Source organism: Erpetoichthys calabaricus, chromosome 5 (genome assembly GCF_900747795.2).
Source record: "Erpetoichthys calabaricus chromosome 5, fErpCal1.3, whole genome shotgun sequence".
NCBI classification, from domain to species: Eukaryota; Metazoa; Chordata; class Cladistia; order Polypteriformes; family Polypteridae; genus Erpetoichthys; species Erpetoichthys calabaricus.
In genome coordinates this window covers 170556124-170578246 of record NC_041398.2, presented here as the reverse complement: position 1 = coordinate 170578246, position 22123 = coordinate 170556124, and the positions used below count along the sequence as shown (strand labels likewise).

The window sequence follows — 22123 nt, the reverse complement described above, 5'->3', positions numbered from 1 at the left end:
TACCACACTCAACTGTTGATGTTTTGTTTCTGTATTATTTAAATATTTCTTTATTTAGTGCTGTAGAGTACAGCAACAGCTTTTTGGGTTACTGCTCAGCACCTTAACCACTAGACGGAAGTAATGATCTCCATTATAAATAACCAGTCTCCTAATTGTTATTCTTTTACTGAATAAGGACTGCAACTTTTAATGCTTTATTTTTTTTTTTTTAATTCTAGGTGTGGCGACATGTTGCTGGAAGTGAATGGGAAAAGTACATCAGAAATGACTCACAGCTCGCTTGTGAGAATGTTGAAGGAACTAAGAGGACGAATCACATTGACAATTGTGTCCTGGCCAGGCAGTCTGCTATAAACAGCGGAAAAAAAACCATCAGTTTAAGATATTGGAAATTCTACCTGGGTTAGCTTCAAAAACCCAAAGAACAGTTTACATTTCCTTGTGTGTGCAGTTCTCCCAAAAGGTTATAAAAACAATCTTAATGTGACTGCCTCCCAAAGAAACAAAATGCAACCAACAAAACAGATTCTGCAGCCTTTGAGGAACTAACGCTATCTAACATTCAGATGAAAGACTGGGATACACTATATATTGCCAATTAAAATCTACGTTGTTAGAGTATGTACTTACATGGACTCATTTATATAAATGTTGCTATGTGAAATTGTTTCAAGTGCTGGCATTTGTTTAATGGAGAGGAATAGGGTCATCTCAAAATTGCTCTTCTAATATTATAAAAACCAGTATTTGGCATATAAACTCTTTTCTTTTCCATCAGGGTTGCAACATTGTTCTACAAACTATTAAATGTGTTCATAATAATATGTGGAGAAAATAGTTATGATGGAGGCCTTACTACTTTTCATACTAAGAATGAAAACATTTCTCTGCCATGTATTTGTGGACGTCAGCAGTAGGAGAATTATTTATCTTGGTCTGTCTTTTCCAATTGTTTTACATGCTCAAACTTGTGTAATATCACATGGTATCTTTGGTAAATACAAATAAAAAACTTTAAAAGAAATACTGAAGGGTTGACTTGAAACAATAAAGGAATCAAGAATGCCTGTATACAACATATTATCAAAAATTCAAAACTTGCTTTTTTATTCAACAAATGAACATCTTAGTGCTTAATGCACCAAACAACAAACAATCTATTTATACAATTTAGTATATTGCAGAGAACATCAAAGAATAAGAAACTAGCTGGCACTTATAAAGGATTCCGGTTACTTCAACATCGTGGAACACTATCCATTTATTCCAAGGCCCCAGCTTCTGTGCTCTCCTGTTCAGTTGCATGTTCATCATTAGCTTCCTTTCCTTCTTTGCTTCTTTTGGATTTTTTGTGCTTGTGTCTTCGATGGCCTTCACCGCCTTCTTCACTATCATGACGCCGCCTACTGCTGCTACGAAGAAGCAACAAAATATGAGGCACTCTTCCAACTGGAGGACCACCTGTAGTCTCCAGAACATTGTGAAGTTACAGCCTATTTTTTTTTTTTGTGATGACCGCAAGATATGATGCATAACAATGTATAAATGGGAAAACATACCTGTAATTTTATGTACTGTATAAGTTAAAGAAAAACAAATTATAGAAACTATGTTTGAAAAATCAAACTTAAGAATGTTAGCCATTAGAGAGGTCATAAACAACAGCACCTCACAATCCCCTCCAAGATTCCATGGCACAACACCAGAAATCTAGTATGCTCAGTAATTGTGGTGATACAGGTATGTGAATATCCAGAATAGAGGTAAGAACCCTTGCAACAAGATTTCAAAATGTTAATGAAATGGCTTGCAGACCACAATGCAACAGTACTGGGGAGGCTATCACAAAGCCCTGACCTGAATCCCATAGAAAATCCATGGAGTGAACTGAAGAACTGCTTCTGAGCAAGGAGGCCTATGGACTTGACTCAATTACATCAACATCACCAAATACCAACTTGGTATATATAAACTTTTGAACCACTGAAATATGAAATCATAGTGAATAAAAGCTGAAATAAATCTATTACTTAACCTCCATGGTGTTAACCCAAGGCATCTCTTGGGTTTGGAACTCTATTTAAAGATGATTATTCCAGAATGTCTCAAGATATAGCTGTTACAATCCAATGTACATCGTTAAGCCTGAATAATGTTCAGGACAGTATTCTGCTGCAAATGTAGTGGATAAAATAATGTGCTGAAAAATAATCATGACTATTTCTATGTGTTTTGCCACTTTATGGTAACTCATCACAATTCATGAATGGGGTGAAGTCTGGTGGACTTGGTTGCTTGCAGGTCAACTGTTGTGCAAAGTAGCTTTGTGGCAAAAAGACAAAATGATTGCAATCAAGTAGAAGAAAGATGTTGGACCATTAAGTACTGTTCACAATGCAGTTAACAGTCAATATTCGTATCGGGATATGCAGAAGTGGACCAGGCACTGACATTCTACCCTCTCGTGCAAGCAAAAGTTAAAAAAAAAAAAATTAAAAAAAAAAAATCTATAGAAGTGTGTAAAGAAACATTTTAAAAAAAAAAATGTAATCAACCCAAACAATGTTAGCCAAACTCGCCTAATATAATGTATATTTACCAAAAAGGCAACTTAATGTTTATTATGGGTTTCATGCATTATCATAAATAGCAACGTTATTAAAGAAAAAAAGAAAAAAAAAGGAATGAATGCCACCCTGATTTTCACAACACATAATGTACCCCGTTTCAAAATATAAAAAAGTTGAAGAAATACGATACCTTCGTGAAGATTTGTGCCGACTGCTCTCCTCTTTATCCCGGTGCCTTCTTTCTCTGTGTCGATCCTCTTTTTCCCTGCTGCCTCTTTCCCTATGCCTCTCATAGCTTCTCTCTGAATACTCTCTGTATCTAAACCGCTCTTCATCACTGTGAAAGAATGAGAAGATTAAATAAACAATGGCAACATTCTTCTACCCATTTTGTCTGACCCATTTATCCCACTTAAAAGCACAGAGAGCCTTAGGTGCTATAACCTACAATACAGGAACAAACTCAATTCAGAGTCCATACGACTTGACAGGATATATTCGGACAACAAAGATGGCAACATTATTACTCCATTAAGTAAACCTAAATAATTCAGCTTAGCTACGATGAATTCCTGTTTTGTACTAGGAATCAAGAAGAAAAAATCCTTGCCTTAAAATTATCAAGTGGTTTATTCTGCAGTGACCATTGCTGTACTGATGCACTAATTGTGGTAATTACAAGAACAGAAAGTTTGTGTTTTTACAGTACACAAACATTACATATATACAATGAATAAAAACTATAATTCTGATTGAAGCAAATAACATTAAAGTTTTTAAAAAATGTATCAAGTGTGAATTTTAGTGTTTTTTGTTTAAGAACCTTGTTCATGGATTAAACAAACAATGCTTTTTGCTGAATTATTTCTAGAGATCGAGTCACATGTCATGTCATCTTCAATCCAAAGACATAGCATCCATTTTTTTCTATAATGGCACAGCTTGTATGAGTTCATTTTGATGCAGTGACTGTAACACTGTGTTTCACAAGACTGTTTTAAAGCGACTGGTGCAGTAGTAAAGGACTATGCTGCCAGTGAAAGGAGGCAGTGCCAGTTACAATGGGCTCACACAGAGCGGCTGATGGAGGAGGTTCACTAATTAAGAGACACATGCAATTGAATGATCAGCGTAGTCGCTAACTTCACCAGGAATTACTTGGGCCAACGCCTGTATCTTGAGAATAAATTGATTGAGGAGGAGAAGGTTTGTACAGACTTTTTAATTATGTCTTATGCATTTAAGTTTTTAGAGTTGACTGATCCAACTACACACAGCCTCTATGCACTTAATAATTTTAAACTTAATTTCACACAAAACTGCTTTTCTCTTTCGTTATTCAGACATTGTAAACAAAGTGAATAATTATTAAATGTTGAAACTACCCTTATTAATGCTGAAAATACATAAAATTTGTCAATGCACATAAACTGTTGAGACGCAGATCAACCTGCGCATAATAGTTACACAAAACGTGTTATGTATGCAGTATTTGTATGCAGTACTCTGTGCATCATCTGAATATTGCTGCATCCATCCGTCCATTATCCAACCCGCTATTACCTAACTACAAGGTCACGGGGGTCTGCTGGAGCCAATCCCAGCCAACACAGGGCGCAAGGCAGGAAAACAAACCCCAGGCAGGGCGCCAGCCCACCGCAGGAATATCGCTGCATGTGCTTAGTAATAGAAATTAGCTTTATTATACTGAAACATCGTAACAATTATTAATTGAAGTTGTACTGTATATACAGGTACACTGTGTTTTAATGAACAAAGCTGAAAGTGGATTCCCACTCCCCCAGAATTTAATATATAAGAAATAAAATTTACCATCAGCCCTAGACAAAACTTTTTCTTTTTTTTTATTCATTCCATAAACATAGTATGCTGTACTTAATGTAAAGTGCTTAGAAAAATTATACAACAAATAAGTTTTTTGTTTTTTTTTTTGTCACGTATAGTCTCAAATTCTTTTCTAAATGTTTGTTTTTAAATCACCAAACCACAAAGATCTCAAAAAAAGAATTGTTTACTCACTTACAAGGACACAAAATAAGAAGCATTCTTTCCAAAGTCATAACACAGGAAGATGACTAAATTCATGACTGGCTCTAATTTCTAGTAATCAAAGTCATTGAAACTGTTTTCTCAAATGATCCATTAAAACAGCCAAACACGCACTCTTAGGTGATGAGTCATATACAATGATGTATTTCAGAAAATATATTTTAAACAGTGATGCAAACACAAACAAAACAGTTAATATTTTAATTCTTGTACTACTCAGTAGTAAACAACAAATTACCATTACCAAACATTCACATGTTTTGGGAATAATCAAAATTCTGCTCTGGTGTTTTTGGAATCAACAGTAGTCAATACATTGTTAAACACAGCTGAATTCTAATACTCTTGGGTTAAGTTTTTTGATAGCACACTATGTTCAAAAATCAAAAGGAACACAATGATCTAGTAGAAAAGAAAAAACTAAAAACCTGTGGAAGCTAAGGCAACCAAAACAAACTATAAATGGCTTGTCACAGGTAGGTAGACAAAACAGTGATGGACATCCTGACCAATGTTCTTGCTTCCTCGTGCATTGATTTCCTTCTGGACACTAACCATTACTTCACATTAACCTTTCTCAAAATTCATCTTATCGCCTTTTGTGGCATCTTGTCAAACACCATCTATCTATCAATGAATGCATAATGCACCATTGCCCCCTCCATCTGTTGGTTTTTCTGCATTCGTCCCAGACAACAAAAGCCAAATCTAATGTCTGATACACACTGCATTTTGTAACTTTCACCAGACTCTTGATGATTTTCTCGAGTAATCTTACCACCATTTTCATTACTTGCACCAAAGCTTAGTTGCTTGAGGTGACCCAGATTCCAATGGATCACCCTTTACTTTGCTTAATGGGGTGAAGGGAATACTCCACCCCAAAAATGATATATTTTGGTTTTTATATGTTACTTAGCCTACGTGGTGTACAAGAGCAAATTTTAATCTCATGTTTTTGTGGAGTAGAGACTAAGTTTCTGACAGAATGGAACCTAATAGTGACCACATTTGGACAACAAATGATCAAAAATGTCCATTAAAAAAATCTGATGTTAATCAAGTCTAATCATCCAAACGTTATCAAGTAATCCAGTCATAAGCTCACATTCCATAACACCATGCAAAACACATGTATTTTTTGTTAAAATATTGTTAAATAAATGAAAATATTCCACAAACAGGAAGCACCTTCACATGGGGTTGTGCTTTTGAATTGAAGACCAACCTCTGTCACTCATTCATTTTGTTCTATTTTCATTCACAAATTTAACCTCATATGAAGGGGCTTTCTGCATGTGCACAAGGATTAGGACTAGGAAGTGAAACATATTGTGAAAATTCCTATTGCATAGTTGAAGCAAATGACATTTGCTGAAGACAAAAAGATGTCTTAGAATGTAAACACAAGTTTACAACACATTAGTGGACTCTCTATAATTACAGATATATACTTTTGGGAACTCCAGAAAGGCTGGTAACTAGAAATTCTTTGAAATTCATTTTGGTATTCTTCACCTAAATCCAGTGAGATCTCACCCAAGAAAACCTGGAACTTGAAGACAGATATTGTTTACCTAGTAAACATATTCTACAAGGGCTTACAGTATTACAGTGAATTTGACAAGCTCTGGCAAAAAGAAAAAACTTCATTCCACAAAATAGAGAACAGATTCCAACCTGATCTACTGTACATCTTTCTGTACTTTTCTGTTGTGACCACTGACAAAAGGGCTACACATTTTAGTATTATACAAACTGTGTGTGCTGCAGGCATCAAATATGGCCTTCTCCTCAGTGTTGTCATTACCCTAAGATGTACAACTGGACAGAGGAGGTGGGGAAAGAACTAAAATTAATAATCAGGTCTGTAGAACACAAATGGACATAATGAAATCAGCATTGGACATTAAAACCGGTTACAATGGAAATGTAAGAAAGGTGTTTGCTAAACCTGTACAGTCTCCTATTGTTTACTATGATTAATATAAAAAACAATATACTGCTCATATCTATATTACTAAACGACAGTTGTATATATGCACAGACACAGAACGCATAGAAGCGCATGCACACTGCGACTCAGCGCCCCAGAGTCAAACCCAGCGGCTTCCCAGACTCAGTAGGTAGCACCCAAACAACACAACACAACCTGTAAACTAAACTTCAGGTCACAATACAACCGCCGCCCGAACGCGCACACCACCGCATATAAAACCTTCATTTAGTAATGTTTACGAAGGTTGTATATATGCATGGATGTCAGACGCAACCCGTGCCAAAAGCGCACGCATGCTCACACAGCGCCCAACAGTCAATCCCTGAACAATTGTTTTGGTTATATTTGGCCGTTAGAAAATCCTGTTTTATAATCTTTACTTTAGCTAAGCCAGGCTAAGCTAGCAAAGCTATGCATTTATGTGCTCAGTTGAGCCTCCGAACAACATTTTGGCTAAACGTATTTAGTCACTATGTAGATTGTTGTTAGCTGTTAACATTTCTCAAACTTGATGATGTTTTTTCTCAAGGAGCACATTGAGGAAACACAGTTTGAAATTGACAACCATCATTTTATGCTCATGTCTTTTTAGTTATGTCGGTCTTCCACAAACTAAGGCTGCACCATATTGCCAGACTAAATACTCTCAAATTACAAGATCTGAGTGAGCGAGAGGAATGTAAGTCTGGAGGAGATCAGTGAGGTTGTGGAGAGCTTTAAATGTTAAGAGCGGTATTTAGTATTGTATTCTGTAGTTAACTGGGAGCCAGTGAAGTTGAGAGAGAATAGGTGTAATATGTTCAGTGGATTTACAACAGCAGGATATTATCCTGGCAGCAGAATTTTGAAGAAGTTCTAAGCAATTGATAAGTTTTTGTGGGATGCCAGATAGAATACCATTACAGTAATCTATACGTGACGTGACTCGGGCATTAAACAATACTTCAGTACTGTGTTGCGTAAGAACAGGACAAAGTCTGGAAATGTTTCGAAGATAGAAGAAGGCAGTCCCCCGAAATGTTACTTATATGGGAGGAATGATTAATAATAATAATAATAATAATTATATTTATTATTATTTAATAATTGCCATTATTAGTGTATAAATGGATATAAATAATTGCATTTAAACAATTCGCCAAAATCTGTTGTATGTAAACGATACTGTTTTAAACGTTATTGTTTTTTCATCAGAAAACCCGGTTTCCACGTCTACCTGTATTAGTGTAAATGGCACTTTTGCCACTCGCAATAAGGCGGATGTATCGTGTCTACTGGGAAACACAGTGAATGCGGCGTCTATCTATATATGTGTATGTATTTAAACTTGAGGTAGTGGTGACTACTGACAGTGCCAGCAGTCAGCTACTCCACAGTTCCTGCAGTCAGGGGTTCAATTATGATTCCTAACAGCAAACGACTTCTAGCTAACAACACACCCATAGAAAAACAAAAACGAGACTGCATGGATAAAAACAATGAACGAAGGCGCCTACAACACGCTTCTGAAACACCAGAACCAAACGAGTCATGACTCCAAAAAGAAACAGCTTTAGATAGATAGATAGATAGATAGATAGATAGATAGATAGATAGATAGATAGATAGATAGATAGATAGATAGATAGATAGATAGATAGGATAGATAGGATAGATAGGATAGATAGATAGGATAGATAGGATGGATAGATAGATAGATAGATACTTTATTAATCCTTTACTACAAATGTATTCATTTCATTAAATGAAAACTTTCCCAGGACGCTCCCACCCTCCATGATCTTACATCCCTACAAAGACTGGAGGGAACAGAAAGTAATTGCCATTCTTGGATTTGCGATTCTTTAGAGAATCGGGGGTTTACTGGTAAATATCTAACATAATTTAGCTGAGAAATAACTTATTGGCGATTACAATTCAATTTCCACCACGAACATTGACATCCTTGGTAAATAATGTCTTGCATTGCCCCATCCCAAAATACAGACGTGAGCAACCGTAGGCTTTTTGCCTTAGGAACCAAGTTACCTGAACTATTCTATAACATTTCAGTAATTATTTACAGCTCTGATGCTGACCTTTCTGATCATAAAATAGATCACTATCATAGCAACTGGCAAGAATGATTCGTAATTAATTGCAGAATTACAGTATTTTGAGAGTTCTTTTAGAGTACCCTTTTCTCTTGCACGATATGGCTCAAAAATGAATCAGCACATCGTCATCTCATAACGCTGCAAGTCAAATGTACATATGAGACAATGCAAAAAGAATGTGGATTACAACATACATTTCTCAGATACCAGAGAGTCTTGAGCTTTAAATCTTTGAGGAATCCTTGTTTATGATAAGCCCTAGAATTCAAATATGGGACATTAACAACTTGTGCTGTAGTCCCATTGGTGTTTCTCTGTTACAATTTTCTGTTACTCATGGAGGGTGCATGGATTAAAATTTGTACAGTCTGAAACAAACAGCTGAAGATATAGCAAATAATCATGCACTCCTATTAAAGCAAAGACTTAACTATAGACTGAACTATTGTTAAAATATGACATGCTATATATTCATTTTCTAAACAATGCTCATTCTTTATCTACAACTGTAACTTGGCCACACACAGTGCAAATAAAACTCAAACCCCTTTTATTTAGTGCCAGCTGAATGATGCCTTATTGCAAAATATGAAAAACACCTGTTCAAAATTCAAACTACTTACAAAGAGGCATGTGGTTAAAATGTCTTTCACAATGAATAACACAAATGCACAGAAATGACAGAAAGTCAGAGCATGGTACAATATCTATATAACTAAAAATAGATGGTGGAAGAGCAAGTTATGAGCAAATCTGGTTCAACCTTTTTTGTTCCATGAAGTGAAAGCATTGAAGACATTGTATAATGAACTGTAAAGTACATAAGAATCAATAAGCCAAACCCCAACTGAATAAATATTGTTGTAATTTGTGTAATACTGGACAATAAGAGCTGGTTAATGAATTTACTTTCATTCTTAGCAATCACATTACCTAAAACAATGAAATTTTGACTTTTAATTTCTTTATAACAGAAGTTGTCAAATGGCAGAAATCTAGGACTATGACACTACTTTATTAATGTCTATTGTATTTTTTGAATGTATTCCATGTTTCCTTTTATCTCACACAGTTTTAGGGACACAGTGCCTTATAAAATCATTCAGTCCCTTAACACTACAATCCCTGAAGCCTACAAAATTATCTGTAATGCTGGGCCACCTTAAATTGCCTTACACCTCCTTATCAGCACCTTTGTTTTGCAAATGTGTCAACCAGCACAAGCAGCAAGCAACCTTATATCCTATGCCCCACTGAGGCAGTTGAAGTCACACACAAAATTCTCACAGCTAAAGTCACTTTCTCTGGGAGTTATATTTCATTTGAGTTTGTAATAGCTGGTGTAACTTTATGGAACTTGTAAAAGTTAGCATTTTCTCTCTCTCGGTTGATGCCTGGTCACAACTATTTGTTGTACCAGCAATCAAAGATACAGTGCCCCGTGACCGCTATCAGACTGTCATGAGGCACTTGCATTTTAACAATGACACCCATGCAGAACCTGTGAAAAATGATAGATATGCTACAATCTCAGACATCTAGCAACATTTTGTTGAGAACTGTGTATTGAGTTACAACCCAGGGCAACATATTACTGTTAATGAGCAACTGTTTCCAACCAAGGTCCGTTGTCCTATCTTGCAATACATCTTAAACCAGACAAAATTTGGCACAAAGTTTTGGACTGTGGAAGATTTGGAGACAAAGTACATGTGGAATGACACTCCTAATTTAGGAAAAGTTCCCAGTCATCTCACGGGAGTAAGACTTTCCGAGACTGTGGTCATAAAGCTTATAAAACAGTTTCTGGGCAAAGGCAGAACCGTAACAACAGAAAACTTCTTTACATCTCTTTCGCTGGCTAATAGACTGCTGCACCGCAACACAACTCTGCCTGGCACCATAAATAAAGTGCAATGGGAACTTCCACCTGCAGCTAAAGAAAACTCTCCACACTAGTGTTTATATCTGGCAGTGCCATGCTGACGGTGTATACATGCAAAAATAAGAAGTCTTTCTACATTCTCAGTACCACGCACCATAACGTGGAGATTGTTTTTTATCCCGATCTTGCCCATACACGGTCATAGACTACAACCACATGAAGGTATAAGAAATAATAAAATGTGGCAGTGCCAGGATATTTTCTGATATGTACTATTTAGGTCATAAAATGATTTACCCCAAAATGTCACATATTTATGTCTCTCTTTGTTTGTCAGTGTGGAGTTGACATCATGGACCAGAGAAGCTTCTATTCCACAGACCTCTGCCTCCCCCTAGACTGACAACTCAAGTTCAAATGACACAGCGTTTTCAAATAAAGATGTTTTTAATGCATGGATGTGTTTGTGCATGCGCGAGAGAAAGCGAAAGACACACAGACAGATTTGATGTCATTCAAGTGATTACTAGAATATAAAAATAAAACACTTTTGCAACGGTAAAACACAACAAGGTGCGCTTTTTATTCAAGAATGAAAAAAAAATCTTTGAGACAAGATACCAAGATTCACCATCGTTTGTGTGTCTACTTATATACCTTCAGGGATATCTTTTACAAGCACCATAAATTTACACCATCTGTTACAGCCTCAAATCAAATGTGTTTTTATTATACAGTACAGTATAATAGTAATGATAATAGCAGCTCACTACTCAAAACAGTAAATTGCGGGGGAGGACCTGGGATCAAACAACCAACCTCTTGATAATGAGACAGCAGTTCTTACCTCTGCACCAGCCAAACAGATGCGTCTACTTCTTATCGATTAATATTTGGGCTTCAGTTTTTACACATTGACAGCAACATATAAATTTAACAATTTTCTTTTTCTTTGGTTATATTCTTGAAAAAAGTGCACTTGCTTTGTTATACCTTTTGTGAAAGTGTTTATTATTTGGAATTCAGTCTTCATACATTATACACTTCACATCAACATTTTGTCACTATTACCATAACATGAAAAAAGGTTTCTGTTTTAGTTATGTGCTCAACACTTATTGGCTCGCATTTCCTTTCATCCTACATTTACACAGATCGTTGTAGACATGGAACACACACAAAATGTATGCATTCCAAATAACAATATATTATTTACCCTATACAATTCTAGATACCTAACTCCCAAATAGAGACTTCAGTGGTGAGAATATTGCATCTGACTTCAGCTGCTTCAGTGGGGGATGAGATAGCAGGCTGCTTGCTACATTTGCAAAAGAAAGGTGATGATGAGGAGGTGCAGTGTGAGGGAATTCAAGATGGCCTGGTATTATGAATATTTTCATAGGCTTTAGGGATTCTAGTTTTAACCAATTCTCCAATTTTAATAAACAAACCAGAGTCTGAAATTTTACTCTGTGACATTTTATGCCAAATCCCTAAAGCTATTTTTGTAATGTGGCATTGTTTAATTTTAGAAAAAATACTAGGAATTGAAAAGGAACTATGCTGTTCATATAAGTATTCGATTTCCAATTTTTAGTATTTTATTATGCCACCTTTAACAGCAAACACATCTCTGTAGTATATATTTACCAGCTTTGCACATTGTTAGAGTGTTTGGGGACTACTCGCCGGGTACATTTGTTGCTGGGATAATTATTAAGTTTCCATCTAGTGCAGTGTTTTTCAACCTTTTTGCTGGAGTGGAATCCTGCTGCGAATGGTTACCTTGCTCACGGAACCCTGTGCAATCATCCACCAGTATGTCCTATATCATGTAATAAACCAGATGAGCGGAAACGTAGCTTTTATGTTTAATCATATTATTTACAAAATTTATGTTTGGCCTATTCACAGTTCACCAAGCGTTACAACAATTTTTTAAAAAAATTACATAAAAGTTAAAATCCGCAATTGTCTATAGTAGAAATTTAAGATGATGCTTTTTATTTTAGTTACCATTACATCGCAGTAGTCAAAAAGTTCAATGAGAAATTTGTGCTTGATGATTTTTTACCTAATAAGTTAATTCTGGGTCGTGTTTTAGACAGACACACACACAAAGTTCTTCTTCGACTGACAACAGTCCATTCTTGCTTCTTGTGTTTAATTGTGGTTAAGGCTAAAAATCCAAACTCACACAAGTAAGAAGCTGAAAATTGCACAAACAGTCGCAGAGCTTTCTGAGCAATTGATGGGTACTCCTTTTCAACCAGCATCCAGAATGCATCCAGGTTTAACTCTGAGTGCTTTAATCTCAGTGTTTCTGTCACTTGCAACTCTAGCAAGCTGTTCCTCTTCTGACAAGGTGAACTATCCTTCGGACGGTTCAAATTCTACAAATGGGCTTCAAACCCAGTCGTACTGGTCCATGGATATTGACGGAAAATATTTGCTGAGACCTGCCAACAGTGTGTCCAAGTGATTCAAAATCAATGGCAAAATGTCCTGATACGTTTCTGTCAACAACACTAGGAAACATTTCCACATTCCCTGCACTTGCGCGTTTCTTCCAAATTGTCAATTTTTTCTGAAAAGCACTTATTTTGTCCGTTGACGTCAAGATGTTTTCGTTCCTGCCTTGCATGCCACTGTTCAAGAAGTTCAATTCGTGAAATATGTCAGCCAAATATGCTAGCTTAGAACACCAAGATTCATTGCCCAGAATTTCTGCAAAGTCCTTCAGGTTTCCTTGCGAACAGAAGACTAGCATCTCTTCTCTTGGTTCGTAAAAACGACGCAAAACTTTTCCGTGAGACAACCATCGTACGTCTGTATGCTGGATGAGAGTGACGTGGTCTGCTTCCACACTTTCGCAAACTGACGACATTTTAGTGGTCTCACCTTCATGTAATTAACTATTTTCACCACCATGTCCAGTACAGACTTCAGTTCAGGTCCAATTGTTTTAGCAACCAGTGCTTCTCTATGAAGAAAACAATGAGTGACAATAATATTGGGATTCTGTTGTTGTGCCAGCGAGACAAAGCCTTTGACATTTCCTGTCATTGCAGGCGCACCGTCCGTAAAAATGCCAACACAGTTTTCCAAGTCAACTTGCAAGACTGCAAATGTGAATTTAAAACGTCATAAACATCTTGTCCTTTTGTTGTTTCTGGCAACTCTTTGCAGCAACAAAAGTCTTCCATAATAGCTTCATTGTCAATAAAGCGAACAAATGCAAGCAGCTGTGCTTTACGCTGATGTCTGTGCTCTCATCGACCTGAATTGCAAAGAACCCACGACTTTTAATTTTTGAGAGAACATTGCGCTCAATATCACTGGACATGTCAGCAATACGCCTACTTATCGTATTGTCTGAAAGTGGAATCTTATTTAATTTCTGATACGGCATCCTCCCCCAAACATAATCCTCACCATTTCTTGGCATGCAGGTAAAATTACTGTTTCAGCGACGTTATGCGATTTCATTTTCTTAGCAACAATCTCTGCCACAGCATAACTTGCTTCTTGAGCTTTCTTACTTATCTTGAACTTTTTCTCAAACGCAGCCGTTTGATTCTTATTCAAGGCCAATGTCATCTGAAAGTACTGTGCGTTTTTGTCTGATACCTCCGGATGTCTAGTTGTTAAATGCCGCTATGGCACTACTGGCAAGTTTTTCGCCACAAACAATACACAGTGGTGAAGGGCAGTCAGGGTCTCCCATCCAAGTGAATCTTAGAGCTAAGTAGTTGTCACTGTACTGGCGAACTTTGAGTTGTGGATTGCCGGAGGCATTTTTCGGCAACTGCAGCTGAGTGGTTGCAGTGCTAATGGTAGCAGTTGCAGCTTCAATCAACTGTTCCGGAACCTGAGTATCGTCATGTGCTGCGGCGTCTTCTAATTTACACTTCTTAACAAATCAGTCCATGTTCGAAATCAAAACAATTTACAAAAATTAATGCAAACGACAAGCCTAACTGCTATTACACCACGCAAACTGCCGTCCCCGCACAACCGCCACCTATAGCTAGTGAAAGCACATCATCCTTGTACTCTGGCCGTCATTTAACTTTGGGAGCGAGAGAGGGGCGGAGATAAGAACGGTGGAGCAGGCAGTTAACCGGCCTGTCAGGGAGATGAGAATGAGACAGTGACATAGACTAACAGAGAAACAGCAACTGACTAAAGAACGATTAATAACCACATAAAACCACAATGCTGGATTTTGTCCCAGCATTTTCCGGAAATTTAGGACTTTTTCGGCAGAACCCTTGGCTAGCACTCACGGAACCCCGGTTGAAAAACACTGATCAAATGAAACAGACCTCTCAACTGTAATAAGATTAAATGCCTTGGCTGGGCCCAAATAATGTTTTTTTTACTTGCTTGTTTATTTAAAGTTCAGTTTCATTGGCCCTCAAAGCTCTGTATCAGTGTACATACAGTGGTGTGAAAAACTATTTGCCCCCTTCCTGATTTCTTATTCTTTTGCATGTTTGTCACACAAAATGTTTCTGATCATCAAACACATTTAAACCATTAGTCAAATATAACATAAGTAAACACAAAATGCAGTTTGTAAATGGTGGTTTTTATTATTTAGGGAGAGAAAAAAATCCAAACCTACATGGCCCTGTGTGAAAAAGTAATTGCCCCCCTGAACCTAATAACTGGTTGGGCCACCTTAGCAGCAATAACTGCAATCAAGCGTTTGCGATAACTTGCAATGAGTCTGTTACAGCGCTCTGGAGGAATTTTGGCCCACTCATCTTTGCAAAATTGTTGTAATTCAGCTTTATTTGAGGGTTTTCTAGCATGAACCGCCTTTTTAAGGTCATGCCATAGCATCTCAATTGGATTCAGGTCAGGACTTTGACTAGGCCACTCAAAGTCTTCATTTTGTTTTTCTTCAGCCATTCAGAGGTGGATTTGCTGGTGTGTTTTGGGTCATTGTCCTGTTGCAGCACCCAAGATCGCTTCAGCTTGAGTTGACGAACAGATGGCCGGACATTCTCCTTCAGGATTTTTTGGTAGACAGTAGAATTTATGGTTCCATCTATCACAGCAAGCCTTCCAGGTCCTGAAGCAGCAAAACAACCCCAGACCATCACACTACCACCACCATATTTTACTGTTGGTATGATGTTCTTTTTCTGAAATAGCTGTGTTCCTTTTACGCCAGATGTAACGGGACATTTGCCTTCCAAAAAGTTCAACTTTTGTCTCATCAGTCCACAAGGTATTTTCCCAAAAGTCTTGGCAATCTTTGAGATGTTTCTTAGCAAAATTGAGACGAGCCCTAATGTTCTTTTTGCTTAACAGTGGTTTGCGTCTTGGAAATCTGCCATGCAGGCCGTTTTTTGCCCAGTCTCTTTCTTATGGTGGAGTCGTGAACACTGACCTTAATTGAGGCAAGTGAAGCCTGCAGTTCTTTAGACGTTGTCCCTGGGGTCTTTTGTGACCTCTCGGATGAGTCGTCTCTGCGCTCTTGGGGTAATTTTGGTTGGCCGGCCACTCCTGGGAAGGTTCACCACTGTTCCATGTTTTTGCCATTTGTGGATAATGGCTCTCACTGTGGTTCGCTGGAGTCCCAAAGCTTTAGAAATGGCTTTATAACCTTTACCAGACTGATAGATCTCAATTACTTCTGTTCTCATTTGTTCCTGAATTTCTTTGGATCTTGGCATGATGTCTAGCTTTTGAGGTGCTTTTGGTCTACTTCTCTGTGTCAGGCAGCTCCTATTTAAGTGATTTCTTGATTGAAACAGGTTGTGGCAGTAATCAGGCCTGGGGGTGGCTACGGAAATTGAACTCAAGTGTGATACACCACAGTTAGGTTATTTTTAACAAGGGGGCAATTACTTTTTCACACAGGGCCATGTAGGTTTGGATTTTTTTTTCTCCCTAAATAATAAAAAACCATCATTTAAAAACTGCATTTTGTGTTTACTTGTGTTATATTTGACTAATGGTTAAATGTGTTTGATGATCAGAAACATTTTGTGTGACAAACATGCAAAAGAATAAGAAATCAGGAAGGGGGCAAATAGTTTTTCACACCACTGTAACATGAATAGTTTTGTTATAATCTGCCTTTTTCTAAAACACCATCAAAGGTGTTTTTTTTAGGACACAAATAAATTACACCCTTTTTTTTACCTGTCAAACAAAGCCTTTTACTTAGCCATGGAGCATATTTTGCACATTAAGAACTTCTCCTTTTCAGTGTAAATATATATAGCTGCAGCAGCTTCTTTCACAGATGTATGAAATATAGAAAACCTGTATATCCAAATTCAGCTTCAACAGCAGTTTTTGCTAAAGACATGTTGAAAGCCTGGCAAGCAGACATATAGCCTGGAAATCATTAAGGTTAATTTCAAGCAACTCTTGAATGACCAGCAATTTTTATTCTAGCCAGCAAGGAAACAGCCTGCCAACCAGATGTTAAAATTTTGCTGGTTCTTGAGTTTGGACCCTGTGTTATTCTGTAATGCACACATTAATTTCTGCATCCCCACATAGAAATCAAGCACTGCACCAATACTAGCACACTGAGAGAAAAGAAAACCTAAATATAGACTCTACAGACAGACTTGAATTCATGATTTCTATAGTAGATCTTGCCAGGTAGAAAGCTGGGTTAAACAGTACAACACAAACAATTTTGGATCATAGTCTTACATCAGAAAACCCTCAATATTCTATGAGGAATCTGTTGATAATTAAAAAAAAAAAATTTAAATCTCTTTAGTACAGTGGGGATAAGTTCAAATAGAACTGTTCTAAGTAATGAGATGGCCTTCTACAATGGAGATGGAAGAGGATGGGCCAGCTGAGGATACAGGGGGTAGGAGGAGGATGGAAATGGACAAAGATGATGATGATGGTGCTAAATAATGGTATATCTAAACCTTATTCACTTGAAATCTGCATAAAATGGAAAGCTGAGCAAATTTCTTGCTTGGTATTTCTAAGCTCTTGCAATGTATGGGTTGAACAGAAGAAAGGTAATGGCAAAGACTGAGGAAAGCATAGAACGTCAACCTGCCATTTCGTTGGATAGATAGATAGATAGATACTTTATGTGTGGTGTTTTCTGGATATGCACTGTCACAGACAACAGACTGGAAATGCTGTATACCTGCTGTGAAGGAAAGACTATTTTGTCTAAAGGTGTTCTTCAGGAAGTGAAGAAACCAATTGCAGACATCAGGAAAGAACTGATTGAAAAGGGGATTTTGTTTTTGAACTCTCTCTATATATATATATATATATATATATATATTATATATATACATATATATATATATATATATATATATATATATATATATATATTATATATATATATATATTATATATATATTATATATATATATATTATATATATATTATATATATATATATTATATATATATTATATATATATTATATATATATATATATATATATATATATATATATATATATATATACACACACAAATTTCTGAGACTGGGGGTTGTAAGTAAGTGGTTACATAGGTGTTTATATTTGCCTATGTACTTGTTAACTTGAATTCAAATATATTACAAATAGGTTATTTTATTAATGGCTTGTTATTAAGTGACCATGTAATTTGCTTTATTGCTCTATCAAATAGCAGGAATTATTTATAAAAAATGTTTAGGTTTTTGGTTTGTTTTGGTAAATAACACAATCATACTGACATAGGCCTTTGCACACTGCAAGCTACCTCTTTATAATTTTGTAATAGCGCTAGCTCTATCTTCACAAAGTATGACAAAGGGTATTTCAATTCCCTGTGTACAGAAAGGACAATAGTCAGCCTCCATGTTGTAGGTCATCGGTTTGGCTAAATCTTAATTTACAAAATTGTAGAGGTTAGAGCCACTGCCTCAATGATTCCTGATCTGGACTACGACTCCGGGAATTATCTGACTTATACAAAATCTCAAAGACAGATGGGCTGATTTAAACAGTCACTAAGAGACCCAACAGTGAATACAGAGGTATGCATTTTTGTGCCATGTGACACCATATATGAAAGGTTTTTGCAATGTATTTGAATGCTGCTGGGAGAGGATCTAATTACTTTCTTGTTGTTTTAGGAATCATTAAAACTCATTTACACCTGACTCTTCCATTTGCATGTCCTTATATTCACAAGGAGGATGCTGAATTGACTTTCCTACAGAGTTAAAAAGTGAAATAGCAGCAGAGGAGTACAACAGAACTAGGCTATGGAGGATAGCTTGTAAGAAACGGTTGAATTTCCTGGTAGTAATTTTTACAAGACATGAACAACTTAGTTCATTACATTACTTGTATAATGAAACTGATCCTTAATTAAATATTTACTATATAAGGTGAACAAATTGAATTTTGCAATGAAGGGGCAGTCCAATAATTAAAGACCACAAAAATACTTCAATTTAGGAGCTGAAAATAATTGGATTTCTAATTTTATGCCATAAAAGGAACACAATCTACCTAGGAATGTTAAATGTCAAGAGACAAAGATTTTACTGATTAATGAATCCTCAAAACCAGAAGGATTAATGTTAATTCCAAGACAATACTGAAATGGTATAGCCTTTTCTGGATATGAAAGTAGTCTTAGCAATACAACAAATTTGTTTAAAAAAAAACAAAAAACAAAAATCCAATTCAACTAATGTTTCCAAAATAAAATTGACAAGCTTTTCCATATTGCGTACATATTTGCATATTATCACAAATGGTTTTTCTACCAATATATAACTATATTGTCTTGTTTGCTTTATGAATCTGCATATACAGCTCAAAGTGTACATAATGCAAACAAAAATGTAAGAAAAATATTAAGTCGATTTAATGAAAGAAAGAAAAAAAAAGGCAAAATATGCCGTGTCATTTGCTAATCCACTTAATCCTAAACAGGGTCACGGTTTGGAGGCTGGAGTATAACCAAGTCAGCACAGGTTACAAAGCAGGAACAATCCCCTAGAGAGGGCACCAGCCCACTGCAGGAAACTCGCACATTTACAGTTCATACTTTCAACTGATTTAACTGCTATTTTATTCATTATTAATCTGAACCTTAACTTCAGTACTTAACTGTTCACTACTCAATTTAATTTTACATGAGTGCCTTACCTGTTGTATACCATGGATGAAGGACTGTGATCTCGTTCCCGCTCACGTTCCCTTTCCCGTTCTCTTTCTCTATCATGGCCTCTTTCTCTGGGCCTCTCACGGTCCCTTTCCTTATCTCTTTCTCGCTCCTTGTCTCTTCTTGAATAGTAGTCCCATTGTTTTGAGTTGTCAATTATATTAGACCAAGATGTTATATTGCCTGGGAGATGTGGATATCCTACAGGATAGAAAGAAAAATTAATAACACGACTGAAGAATTCTCTCCCTCCCCCCAAGATCAAATTAAACTCACTAAAGGGAAGTTAAAATGAACAGTACACAGAATATTGTATTCTCTTTTCCATTATAGATTATTTTTTTTTTAGTGTTCATCCTACACACCAAATCTCACTCATTAACAGTGATGTTAAGATCCTAGTAAAACTATTTGCTATGAGAATAGACAAATTGCTCCCGTTTATAATATCACATGATCAAATTGAATTTATTACCAAATAAATCATTAATCCTTAAATGATTAGTAAAATATACCATTTGCCCTCACGGTTTTAGAGCTTTCAGAAGTCCTGTTATCTTTGGACATCTTTAATGGAACTAAATACAGGTATCTGCTTGAGGGTGATCTCAATATATATGCTTGGAAGAAATTATTACATTCCAGGCCAGAAGCCTCGGTTCTATTAAAAATATAAATATTGACTATTCCACAATACAATTGGAAACCACCCTGGGAGGTCAATTCACACCAAAGGTTTTTGCAATTGCTATTAGAGCCTATCAGACTGCTAATAAAAGGATAAAAGGTATACAGAGGGAAGCACTTCCACAAAAACTATGCAGATGACAGATTCTACTCATTAAAGATACTTATTCACCACTGACACCCATATTCAAGCTATAGGGTGAATTCCACAAGATCTTGGATTTTACTTTATAAAAAGAGAATGCATTTCCCAGTAATAGTCTTCATGTCAGAGCAAGCTAAATAACTTAATGATCATTTCAGAAAGGCTAAATATCTAGAGTAAAGTTTACAAGAAAAGTAAACATCTATTCAAATTTAAATTCTGATGGAAACCATCAAACAAATGACAAGTGCGCTCTTCACCAACAGTCTTTAGTCAGTGACGTTATTTATTAAAGGATATTTAAGCGCCACGCTCTCACGTGATATTAGATACGTACTCAAATAGTATTTTATTTTATTTTATTTCGGTTTTATCACAAAAGAACAAGTGATTCTTTCATACCATTTTTAATGAAACGCAATACATTTGTTTAATGCATATTACGCTCAAGACGCAACCTTGTGTTCTGTCAAGTTGCACAATGACGATAAAAACCACAAAACCTTAAGGGAGCGATCTGCACTTATTAAGACGTCGCTGCGGAGTGCGTACCAAACACCAGCTCATGCTACTCACCTGAGGAACACACTCAAAAAGTTATGTGCACCCCTGATTATAATGACACATTATAATGACAATGAGTCATATGTCTACAGTATAATAATTATCATTTTTATTCTGCTAATCTATCAAATTAGATACATTTAAAAGTTAAAAAATATTTGATTAGTCAAATACTATTATGTTAATGTTTGTGAACCCAGATGAATTTAGAATAAGTGAGTGTTTATTATTTATTAATAAATGTTTGATAATTGTCTTATGTAGGTGTATATAATTAGTGAAATAAAAAACTTTTTTTTTTTTTATTTCTGATCAAAAGTTGCATAAACAACAAGAGTCTTCCTGTGTCTTACTGTTTTTTTTTTCTGATCATGTTTATTTCCTGAAGAGAATGCCATGAAGGATCCAAGAATTGACCGGGCTGTGGGGCTCTGTAAAAAGTTGGTGAGCTCCTTCTCTTACAGCTGAAAGCGTAAGAGAGAGTTTTTAGCTGCACAAAAGGAGATGAAACTCCCAGAGCACTCACTGAAAACAGAGTGTCCAACAAGGTGGGGATCATGTCAGGCCATGATAGAGAGAATCATCGAGCAGCAAAAGGCCATTGCACATGTCCTGTCCTCTGACAAGAAGTCTCGTCATCTTATCCCAACATGGCAGGACATGGATGTACTAGAGACAATCAACAAATCCTTGCACCCTCTAGTTAATTTTACAGATGCACTGTCTGGCGAGAAGTACGTCAGCATGTCATTTGTTAAGCCAGTTCTTCATCTTTTCAACGCATCAATCTTGAAAGGATGATGATACTGACCTGTCAAGAGCAATCAAGTCTAAAATTTTGGAGTACCTAAACGAAAAATACAGTGACCCAGACATCCAAGCTCTATTGGACATGGCATCTACGGTGGATCCACGATTTAAGATGAGATACACGGCTGAGG

The 22123-nt window shown here is 36.4% G+C and overlaps 2 protein-coding genes across 5 annotated transcripts in view; one reads left to right on the top strand and one right to left on the bottom strand.

Annotated features, from left to right (window-relative positions):
- lnx1 (ligand of numb-protein X 1) overlaps positions 1-1027 on the top strand; it is a 282952-nt gene extending 281925 nt beyond the window's left edge. For all 3 annotated transcript variants that reach the window (XM_028802221.2, XM_028802223.2, XM_028802224.2), the window contains one exon: positions 222-1027. In XM_028802221.2, coding sequence (XP_028658054.2) covers positions 222-357 — 136 coding nt within the window. In that variant the 3' untranslated portion in view covers positions 358-1027. The remainder of the gene's footprint in view (positions 1-221) is intronic.
- A 56-nt stretch (positions 1028-1083) lies between these two features.
- Positions 1084-22123, bottom strand: part of fip1l1a (FIP1 like 1a (S. cerevisiae)) — a 118771-nt gene continuing 97731 nt past the window's right edge. Inside the window, exons 15-17 of one of the 2 annotated variants that reach the window (XM_028802225.2) lie at positions 19771-19987; positions 2764-2910; positions 1084-1415 (exon numbers count right to left, since the gene is read on the bottom strand). In XM_028802225.2, coding sequence (XP_028658058.1) covers positions 1265-1415; positions 2764-2910; positions 19771-19987 — 515 coding nt within the window. In that variant the 3' untranslated portion in view covers positions 1084-1264. The remainder of the gene's footprint in view (positions 1416-2763; positions 2911-19770; positions 19988-22123) is intronic. The other variant, XM_028802226.2, reaches the window with a different exon arrangement.